Below are 22,072 nucleotides of genomic sequence, written 5' to 3' on the forward strand. Positions count from 1 at the left end.
TGGAGCCCGGCGGCGGCAGTGGCGGCAGAGGCGGCGAGCGCGGCGCAGGCACCGGCCCGGGAGCAGCATCATGAGCGGTGAGTGGCGGCTCCGCCGCTGTCACCCGGCCCGGCCGCCCCGGCTCCCGCCGCTCCAGCTGCACACTCCGGCCCCTGAGTCCCCGCGTCCCGCTCGCCGGCCGACCCCCGTCCGGTCGCTCGCAGACCCCCGTGTACGCCCGCCCGGGAGCTGGACCCTGCTCACCTGCACTTCTCAGGCGACCCGAGCCCGTGCACTCCCGGTCCCAAGCCTCCTGTCCACCACTTACCGCCGCTCCTGGACACCTGTCTCCAGTCCGCCAGTGCCTCCCAGTGCTCCCAGCTCCTCGCCCAGTCACCGGTCTCCCCGTCCTCAGACCCCCGGGTCTCAGTCCCTCCTAACTCCTGGACCCCCCAGTCCCAGCTTCAGCTCCAGACCCCTGTGCGTCCCCAGGCCCCCTGTGTGCGGCCACTCCAGTCTCCAGGCCGGCAGGGTGTCGTCTCCAGAAGCTCTTAGCTTGCTGACCCCCGAGCCCCGAGCCCCCGTGGCTCGGTCCCCGGAGGACTGGGAGTTCTCCGGCCTCTTTGTCTTCCCCGCGCCTCCCATTCCCTCGCGTCCCGTCCCCCGGTGCTTTGCTGTCCCAGTCCCCAGTGGCCCTCAGTTACTCTTTCAGTTTCTCTACTGGCCTTGCTGCTTACATTTTGGTTATTATTATTATTATTTTCCCCCGCATTCTCCCGCCCCTTTCACTTCTTCGCCCAGCCCATTGGAGGTCTCCCTGGCCCTGTCCCGAACCCTCTTCCCTTCTGGTTCCACACTGAACCCATCTGGGGACCATCGCGTCGCAGGTCCCAGCCCGCCGCCCCCTCCCGCCCGCAGGGAGGGGTGTGGTCTTGGAGGGGAGGCCGGGAGTGGGAGGGAGGTGGGTGTGGACAGCTCGTCCTCGGCGTTTCTGAAGTTTAGTCCCTAGACTTGGACGCGTGTTCCCAGCCCTTCTCTGGAAGCGTCTGTTGGTGTTTTGGTGCTAAGTCATTCCTGGGTGGTGGTGTCTGTGGAGAGGGCCTGGGGAAGACTCTCAGCCCGTCCCGACTGGGATCGGGTTTTCTTAGGAGGATCCGCCTACCCTCACACTGTCTGTTTTCCTCTTTGCGGTGGAGTTGCCTCTCAGGTGCCCCTGCGTCCAGCCCTGGTGGCTCTAGCCTTTCATGCAGGCATTTCTGGAGCTTGGGGGTGGTGGGCAAGGCGGTGAGGATATGTCTCTCTTAATTTTTAACTTTTGAGTTATCTCCATGGGTCATTTTTTTTTTTTTAACAAGTCATGCGCCTTTTGTTTTGCCCTTCAAAAAAAAGATTTCTGAAGTTGTTGGTCCCCGTGAGGGAGCTGGGAAGGGGGTTTCCTGGGAGGTGGACCGGCTTCTGTTGTCACTTGATCTTAGCCAAAAGGCCGAGAAGCGATTCAGCTTCTGTTGTCAGAGCAAATGATTTTTGGTCTGATTAACGTTTCGGGGCCCTGAACATGAGTGATCCCACAGCAAAGATGTGATGAGCCGGTTTCCACCCAGGAGGTGATACAGGAGTCTGGTGTAAGTGCAGGGCCTGGGGCCAGACAGCCTGAGTTCAAATCCCGGCTCTGCTAGAAGAAGCTGTGTGGTTTTGAGTAAGTTACTTGGCCATTCTGGAAGTCCCAGGAAAATGGGGGTAGATAAGAGTACCTATCACTTAGGCTTGTTGCGAAGACCGAGTAATTAACAGTACTGAGGTGAAGTGCTTGGGACTGTGCTTCTGGTGGTGTGTAGGTGGAAACTTAGTGTGGTGGTTGTGGACATCAGGGCCCAGCCGAGGTTGGGGTGGGGTGGTTTTCGGACCCAGCTCTGGGACAGGCCTGGGACTCACTGCGCCTTGAAAACCTCTTGCTTTTAATATAGCGAAGGAGCTTGTGCCTCAAATTCTGGACCATGCTCCTGCCTTGATCCCAGGTGCGTGTGAAATTGACAAGCCAAAGGAACTGGATCGATGTAGCTTTCAAAACTAACTTAATATCAAAGATAAGGACGTTTTAAAATTTATTTAAGAAAATCATTACAAAAGGAAACCAACAGATGGCTTTTTTTTAAGGAAAAAGTGTTGAGGATGGATGACAGCCTTCTTTAGGAGAGATTGTAATTGAGGTAGAAAAAATGGTTGCTGAGGACCGAAGGGAAAGCCAGGTCTTTTCAATTTTTTCCCCCCTAGTTTTATTGACAAATAATCAGGCATACAAGGTGATTGCCACATATTGTGAAATGATTACTGTGATAGGTTCAGCTAACATCTGTCTTCTTTGGATACAATAAAGAGAAAAGCAGGAGTTTTTTTTCTTTGTGGCGAGAACTCTTAGGATTTTCTTTCTTAACTTTTCCCTAGATATCCTACAGCCATGTTGACCTGTTCTACTTGACATCTGTAGTGCTTATGTATCTTATAACTGGGCTTTTGTATCTTTTGACCCCCATCCTCCATTTACCCCTTCGCTTTTTTTTTTAATGTTTATTTTTGAGAGAGAGAGAGGGAGGGAGGGAGAGAGAGAGAGAGAGAGAGCGAGCGAGTGAGCGAGTGAGCGCATCAGTAGGGGAGAGACAGAGAGACACAATCCAAAGCAGGCTCCAGGCTCTGACCAGTCAGCACAGAGCCTGACTGGGGCTTGAACCCATGAACTGTGAGATGGTGACCTGAGCTGAAGTCTGACGCTTAACCGACTGAGCCACCTAGGCGCCTCACCCCCTTCATGTTTCTTGAGAATACAATTAAAACAGGGTTTTCCCACCCTTGGGATTGATGATGGGGGCACCAGAAAATAATGTTGCATGAAGTATGTCCTCTCTTTCCTCTGTCCTTTTTTTTTTTTAATAGAAAAATTCAGACACCTCTAAAATGGAGAGACTAGTCTAATGAGCACTTTTCATCTCCTGATCACTTCCCTTGTATACCTATCTGTGTCTTACTTCTGGTCCCAGTTTATTTGGAAGCAAGTCCTGGACAGTGACTGGATCCTTTCATTTGTAAATATTTTATTATGTATTTCGAAAATATAGGGACTCTTTTCTTTAAAAAATATAGCTCAATTTCATTATCATACCCACAAGAAATTAGCAGCAATTCATTAATATCAGATATTCAAAGTTCCCATTTCCATGATTGCCTTATAATTGTATATTTTTTTTAGACTCAGGATCTAAGTAAGGTTTAAACAATGCAAATTGGTGTGTTTTTTAAGTCTTTTAGATCTCTCTCTCTTTTTAGTTTAATTGTTATCTTTTTTAGTGTTTAGCGTATTCACAGAGTTGTGCATGTATCAGCATAATCCCTTTTAGAACATTTTCCTTAGTCCAGAAAGAAACATTGTACTTGTTAGCAGTGGTTCCTCATTCTCCCTCCCCTGAGCCCGGGGCAACCTCTTATCTAGCTACAGATTTACCTATTGCTAGTATTTCACCTAGATTGAATCACACAATATGTAACCTTTTGTGTCGGGCTCTGTTCACTAAGTTGTCATCCTTCTAAGCTTCGCCATATTGTGGCATGGAACTATACTTCATTCCCTTTTGTGTTTGAATAATACTTCATTGTATGGATGTTTTCTGTTTCATTCCTTCGTTCTCCAGTTGATGCACCTTTGACTTGTTGCCACATTCTGGCCCCTTTAGGAATAATGCTGCTGTGAACAGTCATGTCCCAGCTTTTGTGTGGGCGTATCTTTTCATTTCTCTTGGGTGGATATCTAAGAGTAGAATTGCCGGCTCCCTTTGAGGGACTATCAGACGGGTTTCCAAAGTGGCTGCACCATTTTCCATTTTCAGCAGCACCGCATGAAGGTTCTGGTTTCTTCACATCTTTGCCAACAGCCTTTTGATGATAGCCATTCTGAGTGGGTGTGAAGTGGTATCTTTTTGTGGTTTCGATTTGCATTTCCCTAATGATCAGTGGTGTTAAGCATATTTTCATGTCCTTATTGGCTATTTGTGTGTATCTTCTTTGGAGAGATGTCTGCTCAGAATCCTTTGTCCATTTTTAAATGGGGTTGTTTTTATTGTTGAACTATAATAATTCTATTTAGTGTTTGGGTACAAGTCCCTTAGATGTATTATTTATAAAAATTTCTCCCATTTTGTGTGTGTGTGTGTGTGTGTGTGTGTGTGTTTTAACTTTGTTGATGGTATCCTTTGAAGCAAAAAACATTTTTTTAGGGGTGCCTGGGTGGCTTGGTCGGTTAAGCATCTGACCTTAGCTCAGGTCGTGATCTCACAGTTTGTGAGTTTGAGCCGCTGCATTGCGCTCTGTGCTGACAGCTCAGAGCCTGGGGCCTGCTTTGGATTCTGTGTCTCCCCCTCTCTGTCCCTCCCCCACTTAGGTTCTGTCTCTTCTCTCTCTCTCAAAAAAAAAAAAACAATTTTTTTTTTTAAACTAGCAGGTTGCCCTTTCATCTCTCTGTGTTTACCCCCGCAGTTTTTGGGGAAGGAACAATCCCGGTTCTTACAGGATAGACCATTTCTTTGTGGAATTTTGCTGATTGCATCCTTTTGGTGTGGTTTGATATGTTTCTCAGTCTCTTGTATTTCCTGTAAGTTGGCATTTAGAGTCTACTGTATTTTATAGTTGAAAATATTTGAGTCAGAGGTCAGCTGGTTTCAAGGCCAAATGCATTAAGCGCAGATAACCAGGAAGTAGAATGCCTAGGTAATGCATACACCAGATAAATGGGTGCCATTAGGCTGGAACAAGTATGATGGCCATTAACAGGGTAGATGAGACATATGTGTGGTATGGTCACATGATGGAAAGCTTCAAAGACATTAAAAGGAATAAAATGGACTTCTCCTTGTGGCTGTATCTCAACATTAACATTCTGTTAAAAGAAGCAGAGTGCAGAAGTATACTATAGTGTACCTTGATGCACATGAATACGTGTCTGAAACAATGTTTGTGGATTCATATATGCGTATAGAGGTAAAGCACTGTCAGTAGGAAGGATACTTGCTAGGCCTGGGTGGTTGTCTTAGGGTAATAGCCGGTCACGATTTATTTGTTTCTCTTTAAAGAATCCAGCAGGTAGGCATGCTTGATGACCAGCCTGCACGAGCTAAGGAATCATGATTGTCAGGTAATGCTTTTGCTCTTATTTAGAAAGTAGAACTTGAAGGACCAGAAAGTCATGATTCTCAAGCACCTTCTTCTTCTTCTTCTTTTTTTTTTTGTAACACTGCATTTGAAGGCCCTTGATGCTCATTTCCATCAGTAATAAGTCTGTCAAGACTACAAGTTAGTAAGATGCTGAAAACCCCATTTCAAGGGCAGGGAAAGCTAGACCTAGAGAGGTCAATATTTGAGGCTTAGTGGGTAATTTGCTGCTGTTTCTTGCCTGATGTTTATGTACATTTGGGCAGCTTTATCTTGTTTTTCTGGACTGTCAAGGGTCGTGGTTTTCTCTCTGGCACTGGCTGGGTTCTTTGGAGCAGTAGCTTGTGTTTGGGATAAAGAATCAGCTGAAGCGAGTGAATGGAAAAAAAGAATGTGGTTTTCATTCAAAGCAGAAAAAGTGATGATAGAAACCTTTTCCTCCCCCTAATGAAGGCATTGGGTTGATCTATTGTGGCAGATTGTAAGAAGTAAGTGTTCTGCCGTCAGCAAATCTCCGACCATGTCCTGTGCTGTCAGTGGCAAGGGATTAAATCCCATTGACATCACCTCTCCTGCTTCCTTGTTGTAACCATTAGGAAGTCAGGTTCTTAGAACTCTTAAAATATGAAACTAAAATCCAAGATTTTATGGACTTCTCTGAATTCTGGAAATGTGAACATGATTCCAGATGAGGCACCTTCCGTCCTACCGCCATCTTGTCTGTACACAGGCCGTGTGTTCTCCGTGGGGGTGAAAACTGGTTCTCGAGAGAGAAAGAAATTCTGGTGTATGTGTAAAGCACAGATATGCAGTGTGTAGACAGATATACAGTGTATTTACGGTACTAAAATTTCATGGAGGAGATGATTCATAAAGATGTCTGAAAGGGATCCGAAGGGGGATGAATAAAAGGTTGAGAAACACTGTTAAGAGCCGAAGTAATTTTACCATCACCATAGAAATTTGCATTTTTCTTTTACCCTTAACATTTCAGGATAACGCTTTGCTACATTGTTACATGGTCTTCATATTGATCACTTTTATAGGCTTCATAATCCATCATTAATCCATCGATTTGCGTGTAGTATAATTTTTTTAGATTTTTAATGTTTTTAAATTATTTTTGAGAGAGAAAGCGAGAGACAGAGCATGAGAAGAGGAGGGGCAGAGAGAGAGAGAGAGGGAGACACAGAATCTGAAGCAGGCTCCAGGCTCTGAGCTGTCAGCACAGAGCCTGATGTGGGGCTCAAACTTGTGAATTGCAAGATCATGACTTGAGCCAAAGTTGGCCGCTAAACTGACTGAGTTACCCAGGCGCCCCACATGTAGTATAATTTTTAAACTATAGTATTTGATTCTGCTTTTGGAAACCTAGCTTATTTTCCTCTTTTTTTTTTTTTTTGGTTTCTATTATAAGTAATGATGCAGTGAACATTTTTGTTTAAGGTAGTTTTCTTTCCTTTAGATGGGTAGGTCTTTAGGATGATTTTGCTAAAGTAGCTGTAAAATGGAAGCATTGATAGTTCTTGATTGCTTTTGCTTTCAAAGTGGTTTAAAATGCTGCTGGAGGGCGTGAGGGCTCTCGTGGCAGCAGAGGCTGGCCTGAAATTGGGGGTTCGACATTCAGCAGATTTTTACTGGATGACAGTTTGATGCTTCATTCGTCACTTAGCACAGGGCTGTACTGCTGGTGTCTGTCGAAGCACAGTGAATGGATGGACCAGAAAGGTTTTGTCGGAGTCAGGGATGTGTTGTTAACCAAGACTTCAGTTGCCTGTGGCAAAAGCTGATTTCAGACAAATCAGAGTTTACAGCACCCTGTAACAGAGAGGTCTAGGGATGGGTTGTCCTCAGGCTCAGGTGCACTCCTGTGGCTCAGGTGCATTCCTGTGCCTACAGCACCATCAGGATGACCTCTCTGTCCACTTTGAAACTCTCCTTTCCTCTCGGTTGGCTTCATCCTCCAGCAGCCTCCACCTCATGGAGGCAAGATGGCCACCAGCAGCTGTTGGGTCACATCCTACAATGCAGCACCACACCCAAGCAAAGAGTCGGCCTCTTTCCCAGTGGCTCCCGCAAAAGCCCTGGGGCTCACTCAGAGCAGTCTGGCAGGCTGTGCGGTCAGCCTGGAGCCCGGCACTGGGGCTCTTGTTGGCCGGGTCTGGATTGTGCGCCTAGCCCAGAGCCCGAGGGGGGCATCTGACCACTTGTCAGGGTAGAGGATGACCTACCTGATGGAAGAGGGCTGGGGTCCCTCTCAAGGGAAGGGAGGGGTTTACTCCTAAGTTTTGCCACTGAGCAGCTGGAAGGGGGAAGACTTGCGTCTCCCTGAGGTGGGAAGGGTGGAGTTGTAGCGGTTCGAAGCCTTCAGGGGGAGGGAGGACTCTTTCCCGGGGCCCTGTCTTCTGGGAGCCCTGCAGGGGTCTGGCGCGGGTGCTTCCTCTGTTCCCCCCCCCCCCCCCGCAGCACCCCGCTGGGCCTGTGCTCCCAGGCTTCCTACTTGGAGGGGACCTTGTCCACCACATCTTATTCTTCCTTGCCTGTGTCTGCATATTTTGGGATTTGCTTTGCTCCCTTATCTTAAAAAAAATAAAAAAGAAACCCCCAAATGATTTTAAAGATTATTATGAATACATGGAATATCCCTAAAGGCAAACCTCCCTAGAACATTCAATATTTAGATTTGTAGGCACTGCACTTCTGTCTCTGCTCAGTGCCTATGCATTTGACATAATTGCCTGGAGTCTACATCTGAATTAGTGTTTCCACTTACATTATAGCATTTATCCATGTGCCTTCCTGTCACCATTATTTAAAAAGGCTGCATAACATTCCACCAAATGGATGTACCATTGTAGGAAAAGAAAGTGAATTCCATTTACAATGTTCTAGGATAGAATTGGCAAGCGTTTTCTGTAGAGACCCAGATAATAAATATTTTCTGCTTTGTGGGCCATCTGGTCTCCGTCCCAACTACTCATCCCTGTTGCAGTGTAAAAGCACAGGCAATCAATCAACGAAAGGATGGGGCTGTGTTCCAGTAAAGCTTTATTTAGGAGAAGGGGCAGCGGGTGGATTTGGTTTGTTTGCTGACCCCCGTTCCAGAATACTACCGGGAAAGTCCGAGTGCCCGTGATGCTGTGGTTAGGCAGTTACTGTGGCGTACTGGGACAGAGTTTGGACTCAGACGGTCCTGGATTTAACTCCCCGTGGAAGAACCTCCGTATGCTCTTGAACTTCTCTGACCCTTAATTCCCTCATCAGAAAATGCAATTTAAAGCAAGTGATGAGCCTGTAGCGCCTTAGTACCTGGGACATAGAGGTGAAACAGTCCCTTATTCCTTTTTCATTTCTCCACTTCCTCCTCTTTAGCTTAGCTTTCAGGGTGTCCGGGAGGTGTTTTGATGTTTTGGTAACTTTTTGTATGCACTTCCACATCGCTTTCTGGAACCTACTGCAGCGAGACACTGTTGGCAGTGGTGTGTCTCCACCTCCCCGTACTTTACAGTGACAGAGAATTGCATCTTCGGTGTTTCTTGGTGAACTGAGTAGTTACATAATGGTAACATGTGGCAGCTAATTTAGTAGTTTTATGATTATCATTTCTCCAGCCATGAGGGAAGATAACATTTTCCCTTCAAAGTGCTTGCACAGTGCCATTCTAGTGTTTTGTGTGTGTGTGTGTGTGTGTGTGGTTTTTTTTTTTTTTTTTTTTTTTTGGTAAGCAGTGATTGGCAAACTGTGCCGGGCACCTATTTTGTGAATAAAGTTTTATTGGAACACAAGCATATCAGTTCATTGACTATCATTTACAACCGCTTTCGCTGTGCAGTGGCAGAATTGACTGGCCCTGACAGAGACCGTATGGCTTGCAAAGCCTAAAGTATTTACCATTTGCTCTTTACAGAAAATGTTTGCTGAGCCCTGCTCTAGAGTAAATTCTTTCCCTTTTGATGAATATGCTGTTGACTTAGTCTTTGATCTTAGACATCACAAGGCCACTTGGATGGCCTGAGGCCATCTTTGTGCTTTGAAGCAGAATCTGCCCCTTCCCATTGTGTGGTGGTGGACACTCTGTCCTTTTGTCCTGGCACAGCTGTGCCACTTTACCCCACAGTACAGGGAACTAGTGCCTGGACTTTGGGGAAGAATGGAGTCTCTTTTATCTGTTCATGTGCAAACGCTGAGCAGACAGAACGGCCCTTCACTCCGCCCATGACCCACATGGGGCTGCTGCCCAGTCCTGGCTTGCTCTGTCCCCTCCATTTAAAGCAGCCACTTGGGGAGCCACAGAACCTAGCCCTAGAGCCCTGATTCAACACCTGTTGAGCTCCTTCTGTGAGTGGGGCTGTGTTCACACTGGTTCCACTCCTGAGTGAGAGGGCTCACGGTCAAGGACAGGCGTGGGCCAGGAGATTTCTGGTCCCCATAATCCTTTCTGTGGTGCTGATTATACCAGGGCGGTGGTGTGGCTGGAGGGTTGTGGGGGCACCCTGTGGAGAGCAGTGCCTTGTGCCCTGGGCAGGAAGGTTTCTCACAGAAGGTGACACTTGAGCCAGCCACCCGGAGGTTGGTTTGTGTTCAGTGGTCCTTTGTGGAGTCCCTTTGCCTGCACGCAAGCTGAGCTGCCTGAGGTTCACCTGCTCCTGTGGAGGCTGGAAGGCCTGAGTGCAGGGGTCAAGCGTTGGGGTGCTGTTCCTGGGACAAGTGATCCATGTCTCCAAACCTCAGGCCCTTTATCTGTTATGATGGTGCCGCCTGCACGCATCTCGCATCTCACGGGTGGATATGAAGGCTTAGGGTATGTGTATATAATGTATCTATAATGTATAAAGGGTGTAATCTCAGAACAGAAGGGTGGTGGCGGACCTGGCTCCTAGGTTCAGGCAGAGCTGGCGGAAACACTGCCCTAAAATTAGGTACCAACTAATTGACCATCTCTTCCTGAAAAACCACAAGACTGGGCAGCAGGATGGGGTCGCTGCGGGGTGCCCTCTGTTGTGGGGTGCTCTCCGCTGGGGGGTGCCAGCCACTGTGGAGTGTTTGCTGTGCGGAGCTGGCCAGTGTGCGGTGTTGTCCGCCATGGGGTGTTGTCTGCTGCGGGGAGCCGTCCACTGGGGGGTGCTGTCTGCTGTGGGGTGTTGTCTGCAGGGGGGGGTGCTGTCTGCTGGGGTTGCCATCTGCTGCAAGGTGTTGTCCACTGGGGGTGCTGTCTGTTGGGGGGTGCAGTCCTGCTGTCCTCTGTGCGGTGACATCTTCTGCGGGGTGCTGTTTGCTGTGGAGTGTTGTCCGTTGCGGGGTGCCGGCCGCTGGAGCCCAGTAGCAGCTGCCGTCGCTCCAGAGGCACCGGTCAGTCCCTTCCTCTCTCCCTTTTCTGCCCTCCCTGCCCACTGCAGGCCTCTCCGTTCTGTGCCTGGCCCTGCAGGCATGCAGGTGGGGAAGATCTGATCTCCGCCTTGTACCTGCCTCTCTGGCCTATACGGGGCTGCCCTCTGTGCCTGCTCTCTTTTGCTTCTGCGTTGGAACCATGGTGTGTTTTTGGGGATTGTGGAAATTATTTGAAACCACAGCATAAACTCACCATTGGGCTGAGAGCGCCTGTTTGTCTGCAGAAGTGAGTGAGCATTCCAGAGGTGGCCCCGCAGCGGTGTGTACCCGTGCCTTGTGGGGCTCTGATGTGGGCCCGTGGTTGTAGAGTGAGGGAAGATGAGAGTGTGGGTCTGGTCTAGAGTCTTCCGGGAACCCCTGACATGTAACCGTCTTCCTGCTTACTGGGTAGCCATGAAGTCTGGAAACACAGACACTGTCATTTTAATTTTTAAAACCCCCACCTGATTGATTCTGCTAGGGCAGTGGTTGGCAAACTGTGGCCCGTAGGGTAAATCCAGCCAAGGCCTGTTCTTGTAAAAAGCTGTGCTCATTCAGTAATGTATTGTCTATGGCTGCTTTTGAGCTATAAGGGCAGAGTTGAGTAGTTGGGACCGCATGACCCCCAAAGCCTGAGTATGGCTCTTTACGGAAGAAGTTTGCTGACCTCTGTCCTATTGCACATTAAAGGTGCAGGTTTAGTCGGTGAAAACCGGAAATACAGATCATCTGAGAGAGCCCACCTCATGCTTAGGACTTGATAGAAATACAGCGTCAACTGCTCTTTTGCAGGGTGCATTGCACAAACAACGTCACCGTGTCATCTGCTGCCACCTGTGTCTCCAGATGTTCTGGCTGCTGTGTGGTAATCAGTGCAAGGTGAAGGCCACAGGCATAGAAGGGTCCGGGGCAGAGTCTGGAGCAGGAGTCCCGGCAGGGCCGGCTCCTCTGTGAAGGAAGAGCTGTGCTGTCCTAGGCAGGAGAGAGAGGGGCCAGCAGCCAGGAGGGCATGGCTGTTAGTGAACTTGGGGGGAGATACTCCAACATCCTCGAGTGCTGTGAGAATTGCACAGAGGAGGGGCGCCTGGGTGACTCAGTTAGTCGGTTAAATGTCCGACTCTTGGTTTAGGCACAGGTCATGATCTCACGGTTTCGTGAGTTTGAGCCCCACATCGGGCTGTGTGCTGATGGTGTGGAGCCTGCTTGTGATTCTCTCTCTCTCTCTCTCTCTCTCTCTCTCTCTCTCTCTCTCTCTCTCTGCTCCTCCCCTACTCATGCTGTCTCTGTCTCTCTCAAAAAAAAAATATTGCACAGATGAGAAGAGGAAGCTGGGCAGTTGCTGGAGTAGTCCTTGAGCAGGTGGCAGGAGGGGATTCAGAGCACAAGTAGAGATTTCGGTTATTTAGCCTCTCAGCGCCTCAGTTCCATCATCTCTGACGTGGGATAATCACATGTACTTTAAGGCAGAATTTCCTAAGTGCAGCACTGCTGATCGGCCAGATAATTCTCCTGGGTGCTGTAGGGGGTTTAACAGCATCCCTGGCCTCCACCTGCTCCACGCCCAGAGGTTGCCCAATGTCCCGTGCTGGAGGCAAGATCACCCTGGTCGAGAATCAGGCATCCACACCCAGTCTTCTTAGGGCCCCTGGTAACTAAACCTCTCCGAACCTGCGTTATTAGAGTGTGCGTGTTCCCCGTTAGGAACCCAAGGATGCGGAAGTGAAGGACCTCTTAGCGTCAGACCCCTCGGTGGAATCAGAAATATGGAGGAGAGTGAGCGCAGGGGCTGGGTGCTATCCAGAGTCCTCCTGTACCCCCTGCCCTCAGGCAAGTCCTACTGTAATCGTCCCTTTCCCCTGGGATGTGCTCTGGGCCAATGGCTGCACGTGGCAGCCCCTCCCATGAAAACATTTTTTTATTGAAGTGTAATTAGCATAACATAAAGCCATTTATGTTTTCATGCCACGAAGACAATGAATAATTCCTCGGTTATCAATTTAACAATTATTAAAACAACCATTTTACAGTGAACGATTCAGTGGCATTCAGTTCATTAATGATGCTGTGCAACCAGTATCTCTGTCTAGTTCCAAAAGATGGAAACATCACCCCAAAAGGAGAGCCCAGACTCATTAAGTACTTGAGTTCTCTCTCTATGGATTTACCTGTTCTAGTCCTTTCCATCTTTTAAAGCACAGTTCAAGTTCCCACTTTTTCATTTATTTATTTATTTATAACATTTATTTACTTTTGAGAGACAGAGTGGGACAGTGTGATCAGGGGAGGGGCAGAGAGAGAGGAAGACGTTGAATCCGAAGCAGGCTTCAGGCTCTGAGCTGTCAGCACAGAGCCCGACGCGGGGCTTGAACCCATGGTCTGTGAGATCATGACCTGAGCCGAAGTCGGACGCTTAACTGACTGAGCCACCCAGGCACCCCAAGTTCCCACTTTTACAGGAAGCGACCCCTGGCCCCGACAGAATGGCAGTGTGGCCTGGGAGAGGGAGCACTGGTCTGGGAGTCAGGCAGACCAGGGGCTTAGCCTCTGATGCACCGCTTGCTTTGCTGCATGACCTTGGGCAGAATTCCTGGCAAGCAGCGGGCACCTGAAGAACATTGCCCTTTTCTTCTCTTCCTTGTACCTGTTTAGTGCATTGCGAGGATTAGCCTTCAACCAAAGAAATACCTGGCATGACTTTACTCTGCCACTGCACAGAGAGCCAGGGAAATACCACTGTTTGAGTGTGTCTGTGGCCTTGATCAAATGACCTGCCTCCTCTGAGGGTGGCACCCTTATTTACCCTTGACCTCAAGGTCCTTACAAGGATTAGAGAAGGAATACACATAGAGTTCCTGGTATATCTTGATTGCTTTGCCCTCCCTGGATGCCAAGTCCTTTTATTACTTTTATTTATTTATTTTATTTTATTTATTTATTTATTATCACTTTCATTCCCTCCAGTCCGGTGAGCACAGAGGCCTGGATTGCATAGCTTCCCTGTGTTTTAGAGAGAAGGCAGCCAGGTGAAAGCATTCCTTAGAGCCAGACGTCTGACACCCCTGGGGTATAGGGCTGTCAACAGCAATAATCATAGCTAACATGTAAGAAGTGATTGGTATAAACCAGGCACTGTTCTAGGTGCACAGTGGACCCTTACATAATAGATCTGGGAGGTGCAGAGAGGGTAACAAACCTATGGTCACACAGCCAGTAGTGAGGAATCACATCTGGGCTATCCCATTCACTTTTTTTAAACATTTATTTATTTTTGAGAGACATCCCAGAGTGCAAGCAGGAGAGGGGCAGAGAGAGTGGGAGACACAGAATCCTAAGCAGGTTCCAAACTCTGAGCAGTCAGCACAGAGCCCGACCTTGGAGCTCAAACCCATGAACCGTGAGATCATGACCTGAGCTTTCGTCTTAACCATCGGAGCCACGCTTGGGCTTTCTTAACTCCAGCTCTGTCTCCCTAGGCTGGAGGTTTGGGGTAGAAACGAATGTAGGATCCCCAGGATCCTAAACATTAAAGACAACAAAGATGCACCTGAACCAGGTGATTGATTTTCCTATTCCCGGTCATTTCTGAGTTAGAGCCACAGGGGATCGATCACTGCATTTCTCTGACAGGTTTGTGGCCCCTGGGGGTATTCCCTGCGGTGCCTTTCCATTTTTATTTGCATTTTGATGGCGATCTACCAAGAAATTCAAAAGCAGCCTGTTGTGGCCCTTCTGGTCAAGAGCGTGGACTGAGGGCCGCTTTTGGAAAAGGCAGCGAGCAGGAAGGCTGGGGCTTGCTTCACAGAGAACCACAGAGAAATCCTTGCTGAGCCGGCAGTGGGGCTGTGACTGCAGTTTGTTACAAGGCTTGAGAGCCAGCAGGACTTAGCAGACAGCTGAGCCAGGAGCCAGTGGACTTGAGACCGAATCCCTCCTTGAGTACTCCCCACGGGATTAGCCTCGGGTGCTCCCTGCTGAGCCTCAGGGCTCCCGTGATTGGAGTCCCCTTTCCTGTGTCAAGGGTTAAATGTCTGTCACTTGGTGGCTTCCCCAGGCTCAGCAGGTGGTTATTGCCTCCCTGCTCCTCTCTGGTGGGTGCAGCCTTTGTGACTGGAGGGTTCTTCTTGGCCCTGGTGGGGGTGCTGAATTCTCCTCTGGTCCCTGGAAGAAGGCAGGAGAGACACTGGTGGCAGAGATTCCTCTGCCTGCCTTGTCTCCACCAGGGCCCCGTGTTCCAGACCGCGGAGCTAGGAGAACACGGTCTTACGCAGAAACCAGCGCCCAGAGAAGGGAAGTGACTGTCCCTGTCACATGGCCAGCAAGCAGCCCTACGGAGATAACTCATGATGCCTTGTGACTTCCTGTTGGTGCTCCTTCCGCGGCTCCTGGTGGCCATGGCCTCCTGGGTACCCCTGCAGTGCGTACCTGCCCCCAAGGCCGCCCGGGCTCCCTTAGCTCTACAAGACTCCCTTCCCTGAGTTCCCAATCAGGGTCAGGCTGGCCGCAGGTGCCTCTTCTGAGGTCAGGATTGTGTCCCACAAGTGTACCTCTTACCTGCGAGGAAGTGCGGCCAGGGAGGGTGAGTGGAGGGCTGAGGCCTGCACCACCTCAGTGTGGTCCTCTGCATGAACAATCTTTTCTTCCCACCACAAAGAGAGGCTTTTCCAGGTAGGACAGAGGAGCTGCTGACATCTCAGTAGGAAAAGCAGTGGCTCAAGACACTGTGGAGCAGATACAGGATCATCACACGTTATCTGGAACGGTAGGGTGTGAAATCCTTGCAGTTCAGGCGTGGGTCAGGAGCCAGCCTCGGCGCCCCCTGGGAGCTTGTGAGAAATAACCGAATTCCATGCCCCACGCAGAACTGCTGAATCAGAACCTGCATTTTAACAAGACCCCGGGAGATTTGTGTGAAGCTGAAAGCTCGGGAATCACTGCATTATAAATGACCAGTAACACGATGATGGACATTTTTATTTTCTTTGTACATTTTTTTCCTGATTTGTTTTTTTTAATCGCAGTAAAATACACGTAAGAAAATTTACCATCCTAACCACTTTTAAGCGTACCGTGCAGTGATATTAAATACCTTCACCTGTTGTGCAGCCCTCACCGCCGTCCGTCCCCTTGACCCTTCCCGTCTTAGAAAATGGAACCTCTGTCCCCATTACACACTAACTCCTCATTCTCTCCTCTCCCCATTCCGTGGAAACCACCGTCCTATTTTCTTTCTTTAGGATTTTGACTAATAAGTAGAATCAGGTAGTATTTATCTTTTTTATTTTTTTAATTATTTTTTATTTTTTAAAATTAATTTATTTAAAAAATTTTATAAATTTTTAAAAGTTATTTTTGAGAGACAGAGACAGCGCGAGCAGGGAGGGGCAGTAAGAGATGGAGCTACAGAATCCAAAGACAGGCTCCAGGCTCTGAGCTGCTGTCAGCACAGAGCCCGACGCAGGGCTCGAACCCACGAACTGTGAGATCATGATCTGAGCCGAAGTCAGACGCTTAACCGACTGAGTTACCCAGGTGCCCCTAAGTTTTTTTTTTAAATGTATTTATTTTTGAGAAAGGGAAAGAAGAGTGCACACATGTGCGTGCAAGTTGGAGAGGGGCAGGGAGAGAGGGAGACACAGAATCCAAAGCAGGCTCCAGGCTCTGAGCTGTCAGCATCGAGCCCGATGTGGGGCTCGAACTCACCAACTGTGAGCCTCTGACTTCAGCTTAGATCAGATCATGAACTGAGCTGAAGTCGGTTGATGCTCATCTGACTGAGCCACCCAGGCGCCCTGCAGCATTTATCTTTTTGGGGACTTAGCATACACTCCTAGAGGTTCATCCATCTAGCCGATTACAGAATTTCCTTGCTTTTTAAGGCTGAATAATAGCACATTGTGTAGCTAGACCACATTTTGCTTATGTCTTTATCTGTGGATCGACCCTTGGGCTGTTTCACAATTCAGCTACTGTGAGTGCTGCTGCCGTGAATATGGGTATCCAGGTATCTCTTTGAGACCCTGCTTTCAACTCTTTTTGTCTACCCAGTTGTGGAATTGCTGGGTCACATGCTAATTCTATCACGTAAATTCCTTGTATGATAAAACAAAATGGCAAAGGCATTTCAGGGCGGAAAACATTGTCAGGTTTCCAGCTGGCAGCGCCCCAGGGCAGGTAGCGTGTTGGATGCAGTAAATGAAAGAAGGAAGAAAGAGAGCCACTCTTGTCCATCCTGGCATTAGCGAGAGAAGAGCGGAAGCCAAACACGTTACACAAAGAGTAGGATTTATTGACGGACGTAGGTGTCCAGAGAGATGCGTGGGGGGTCTTGGGCAGGCGGGGTCTCCAGCCGTGCCGAATGAACCTTCAGCGTGGCCTTGTGAGTGGCAGTGACATGCAGGCCATCCTTTCTCAAAGCCTCTCCGGAAGAAATAGCCACGGCAGCTTTGGGAAGGCAGTTGTTTCACTGCGTGTCTGTGGAACCTCTCCCGGCTGGCTTTGTCTCTGGGTCTGGGGTGAGGCGGGAGCCTGGCGTGGTGACCTGGCATAGACTCTCCAGGGGCATGGTCTTGACCCAGGTTCACAGCTCCACAGAGTAGAATTCACATGAGAACAAAACCTACACAAAACCTGTTATTTCAGTCCATGAGGCCCTTTGTGACTGGCCCCTGCCTGCTGGTCCTATCTTTACTTCCTCTTTTTTTGCTTTTTGCTCAAGTCACAGCTGATTTCCTTCTGGAAGACTAGAAACCAAGCTTGTTTCTGTCTCTGGGCACCTACCCTGGCTGTCTTTGGGCGCGCCCCCCCGTCCCCCGGCTGTTTCTGAGCGCCCCCCCCTCCAGCTGTCTCTGGGCACCTCCACCCTGGCTGTCTCTGGGCACCCCATTCGGCTGTCTCTGGACTCCCTCCCGGCTGTCTCTGGGCGCCCCCCACCCCGGCTGTTTCTGAGCAACCCCTTCCAGCTGTCTCTGGGCACCACATTTGGCTGACTCTGGGCTCCCCCCAGCTGTCTCTGGGCACCCCCCCCAGCTGTCTCTGGGCACCCCATTCAGCTGTCTCTGGATTCCCTCCTGGCTGTCTCTGGGCTCCCCACCCCCAGGCTGTCTCTGGGCACCGCCCCCGCCCCCCTCCCCCCAGCTGTCTGCTCTGCCTGGAAGGCAGGTCTGCTATAGCTCAGCGGGCTTGTTCCTGGTCCTCCCAAAGGGCTCAGCTCACCTGTCATTCATGCGGAGAGGCCTTCCACCGCCCCCTTGGCCAACAGGGCCTCCTGCTTCCTTCCTGTCTCATCACCCCATCTGGTTTTTCTTCCAAGTATGACCCTCTCATGTCATCCCATTTTAGGGTTACTTAGGTGCTCTTGGCTTCTTCTCTGATACATTGTTTGCTCCCTAAGAAACTGGCTCTTGCATACCAGTTAACTCCTGTGTCCCCAGCGCTTGGGCCATTGCCTGGCCCACAGAAGAAGGTAGATGAACACCGAGTGAGTCGCGCACACAGTGCTGCCTTCCCTGAGCTTCACCTTCCCTGTCTGCGGCCTGGGAGGAGGGGGGGGGTCCTCATCCCGTGCTTGTAGGGCGGTTGTGGAAATTACAGTACCCGGCAGGCAGGAAGTGCCCGACACACGGTCACAGTACTTATCAGCCCAGTGGCCCCCCATGACTTGGACGAATCGCTGACCACCTCTGAGGTGATGCCCAGCTGGTACTCCCTGGCAAAGCCCCTCTTGAGTTGCCCAAGAGAGAAGCAGCGTGGTGGCACCTCAAGGCTTGCGGTGTGGGGCGTCTGCCCCTGTACCTCTGAATGCGAGTCTCATTTGAAGTGACTGCCTTCTGTGTCTGGTGCATCAGAATACGTCACCATGTGTCCGTTGTTTGGGCCCCCTGGCCTCGCGAGGGACCACAGAGGAGCTCTGACAGGTCTGCTTGGTGCTTTAAAATGTTCCTGACTTGACCCTCATAAATGGATGTTCAGCACATGCTACGTGTATTGGTTAGGGATGCTTTTGGCCGCAAGTAAGAGCCTGGCATCCAGCGGTCCGAGCAGACAGGGTTGTTTGCTGTGAGATGGGGGAGATTTCTGGTATTGGTGCAGCAGTGCAACGGCATCAGGGCTGGTGTCTCTGTGATGCACTTGACCTTCCCTCCTGGCTGATTGCTGCATGGCTGCCCTCAGTGTGTTTATAGTGAAGATGGGAAGGGTGGAAGGAGGAATGGAGCCTTTAGCATCTGTTCTGCTGAGAAAGGGAGTAATTCGGTTTTGTGGCTGGTACCGCGGGAGGTGGCCTGGGAAAAGGGCCTTGGAGATGACGGTGAGGTCAGCCAGTGGGCCGTGCCTGCCATACTAGGGAACCTATCTTGTAGATACACTGTGGGTTCTCCACTGGGGGCAGTTTTGTCCCCCAGAGGACACTTGGCAACATCTGGAGACATTTTTGTTGCCACCACTAGGGTATGTGTGTGTGTGTGTGTGTGTGTGTGTGTGTCGCGCGCACACTCTTGGTATCTCTCCGGTCGGTGGAGGTCAGGGACGTTGCTGGATGCCCTGCCTGTCTCAGGGCAGCCCCGCCACAGAGAATGACCCGGCCCAAACGTTAGAAGCGTCCAGCTGGGGAAAGCCTGGGCTAGGCTATCCTGGACACGTTCTTCAAATTTGGGGAACATGGCGTTTAGCTGCTTTCCTGGGATGCATGACAGTCAGACGGCCCGACTCTGTTGTGATGACGCGGATCATCGATGCCTGGTCTCCCTGATCTCCTTACAGAGGGGGCCGATGCTCGTTGGGGACAGCCATACCCTATGTGGCAGAAAGTCTCCATAAAGGGCTTGTGTCCGGCAGCACTAATGAAGCCTTATTGCGTTCTAGGATCACAGAGCAATGACCTGAGAAGACAGTTTCTGCTGGAGCGGCTGCTGGACGCAGTGAAACAGGTAAGAGGAAAGCGCACGTGCGGCTCTGAGGTCGAGTCACGGGGTCTGGTGATGGACGTCAGGCTGTCTGTGGCCTCCCCCCGCTCTGCGGGAGCAGTGAGGCTCGGAGTTCCCCGGAAGTGATGGAGCAGGCTGGGCGGCCCGAAGGAGCGAGGGAGGGGCGGCTGTGTCCTGGCCTTCTGACGCCTTCAGAGGACCCCGTCCCTCGTGACGTCCCGGGAGGGGACTGCTGGTGTCGGTTTCACAGCCTCACGTCCAAGCCGATGTGCTCTAGGGTGCCTCTTCCTGGAGCCGAGGTGTTGGGTGGAGTTAGCACCCCCTGGGCACAGGAACAGGGGCAGACAGGACCAGGCGGGCCCTCCAGGAGGGCTCTGCTCGGGTTCCTTGATGCCGTTTTTGGTGTCCGGCCTCTGGCTGGGCCGGAAGCCAGCTCTGGCTTGCGGCTGGTGTCAGCGTGCTCGTTTAGTGCACACATGTCCGTGCCAGGCCCTCTGCTAAGTGCCCAGTGTTTAGTCCTTCCAGCCAGCCCCCGAGACAGTTCCTGCAGTTGTTTCCATTTGAACAAAGAAACGGAAGCTCGGAAAGGTCCAATAATTTGCCTCAGGAGTTAAGGTAATAAGGAGCACAACGAGGATCCAGCCCTGGGGGTTGTAGGTGGCTCACATTTTGGAAAGGTGACTGATAGTGACATGCATGTTAATAACAACGTAGGACAACAAGTACTTGTATAGAAGTGCGTGTCGGGTGTCGACGTGAACCCAGAGAACTTGGCGTCTCTCCGGCCTCCAGGGCGTCCCGGTGTGTCCTATGCTGAGAAGGATGCAGGCTCCGGTGAAGCCGGAGCCGAATACCAGCTTCGCCTCCTCCAAGCTGTGTGTGCCGGGGCCCTCACCCAGCCTCTCTGAGCCTCCCTCTTCTCCTTAACCGGGGCCCCTGATCTCCAGAGTGCTGTGGAGGCAATTGCATTTATTAAAGTCGGTAAAGGGCCCAGCCCCTGGGCCACAGAGCCCACGGAGCCCACGTTGTTCATTTCTTCCTTTGTTCTGGAAGTGGGAAATAGAACAAACACGAAGCAAGTGGAACCACTTTATTTTTAAGTTTATTTATTTCGGGGGGAGCAGAGGGGAAGAGAGAGATGGAGAGAGAATCCCAAGTAGGCGCTGCACTGTTAGTGCAGAGCCCGGTGCAGGGCTTGAACTCACGGACCTGGAGATCATGATCTGAGCCTAAATCAAGAGTTGAATGCCCAGCCGACTGAACCTCCCAGGCACCCTGGCACCACTTCAAGTGTAGCCGTTAAACAGAAAGAAGTTGCAGCTTATGCCTGCTATTACTATTGTTCATTATTTTAGTGGGTGAAAGGGTACATATGTCTTTTAAAAATTAGTCTTACTGACATACAGTTGAGGCAATAAATAAAATACACTAATTTTAAGTGTGGAGTTCTATGAGTTTTGACAAATGTATCATTTAAAATCACCCATCCATCCGTCCATCCATCCATCGATTAATTCTTTGGATGAGTAAGTTCTGGAATCCCGCGGGCCTGCTCCCCACAGCGGAGGTTGCACACCTTTAAAGAGAGCAGTCATGAGCGCTGCCGCTTGTGCAGTATTGTGAATTGAATGGTATAAGTAAAAATGGTTAAAATGGTGACTTTTATGTTGTCTGTATTTTGCCACAGTGAAAAAAGAAAGAATGGTTTGTTTCCACCTGTATTGGCCCTGGGTGAATCGTCATGTGGCACAACCAGGTGACGTGTTTGAGGCTTGAATCCGCCGCCACGATTTTATAGCCCGTCAGTACAACTTGGGGGCCCTTTCTGAAGGCACCCGTCACCACAGATTGTGTACGTGTTCATTGTCGCCCGTTGGGAGCTCTGTGTTCAGACAGTCAGCTGCTGACATACGGAAGCTTCCCCGACAATCTGCACAAGGTTGAGTGCTTTTGTTTCCCTCTTAGCATTGTTTCCCCACAAGCCTCCCCCTTGCACAAGTGGGAGATAAGGGCTTCCCGTAAGTGACGGCTGGAGGCTGGGCTGTCTATGCTCTCATATCTTGGCTTGGCACCCGGGGCACGGGGACGCCCTGACCCTGCACCTGGAGTTTCTGGCCCCGTGTGTCCCATGACCCCGGAGGCCTCCGTGGGCTGTCTGTGATGTTTGAGTGTCCCATCCGAATGCCAATCTCAGCGGCTTCTTTTTCCGTGCAGTGCCAGATCCGCTTTGGAGGGAGGAAGGAGATCGCCTCGGATTCCGACAGCAGGTAAACGGGTGGCTGCTAATCCCATCTCCTGTCAAGACCAGAAGGGCGGCCAGAGACGAGCTGCTTCTGTATGTTTTGTCTCTGCAGCCGAGTGTGAGGGGATTCCGTTTGGGTGCCCCATGCACCCCTTCGCAGTGACGGCCTGTCTAGAGTGTTTGCACTCCCCTAATGCTCCTACTCGTCCATCCTGAAGGAACTACTTGAAATACCTTTCTGCATCGTTATTGTGAGGGTAATTGATAATGATGGCAATGCAGAAATCTAACCAGCACGTCAGTAAACTGACTGTTAAGTAGCCATTAAATTGATGTCCACACAGCATTGGCTCGAGGCAGAGAAATGCGC

The 22,072-nt window shown here is 50.3% G+C and overlaps 1 protein-coding gene and 1 long non-coding RNA gene across 2 annotated transcripts in view; one reads left to right on the plus strand and one right to left on the minus strand.

Annotated features, from left to right (window-relative positions):
* Positions 1–6: 6 nt before the first annotated feature.
* SNX29 (sorting nexin 29) overlaps positions 7–22,072 on the plus strand; it is a 173,090-nt gene continuing 151,024 nt past the window's right edge. Inside the window, exons 1-3 of the mRNA XM_029949831.1 lie at positions 7–77; positions 19,399–19,463; positions 21,675–21,727. Coding sequence (XP_029805691.1) covers positions 71–77; positions 19,399–19,463; positions 21,675–21,727 — 125 coding nt within the window. The 5' untranslated portion in view covers positions 7–70. The remainder of the gene's footprint in view (positions 78–19,398; positions 19,464–21,674; positions 21,728–22,072) is intronic.
* LOC115300139 lies at positions 16,811–18,102 on the minus strand. Its single transcript, XR_003912513.1, has 2 exons — positions 17,752–18,102; positions 16,811–17,155 (listed from the first exon to the last, which is right to left on the minus strand). It is a non-coding gene; the product is annotated as an uncharacterized LOC115300139 (long non-coding RNA).

Source organism: Suricata suricatta, chromosome 8, assembly GCF_006229205.1.
Source record: "Suricata suricatta isolate VVHF042 chromosome 8, meerkat_22Aug2017_6uvM2_HiC, whole genome shotgun sequence".
In the NCBI taxonomy this organism is placed as follows: Eukaryota; Metazoa; Chordata; class Mammalia; order Carnivora; family Herpestidae; genus Suricata; species Suricata suricatta.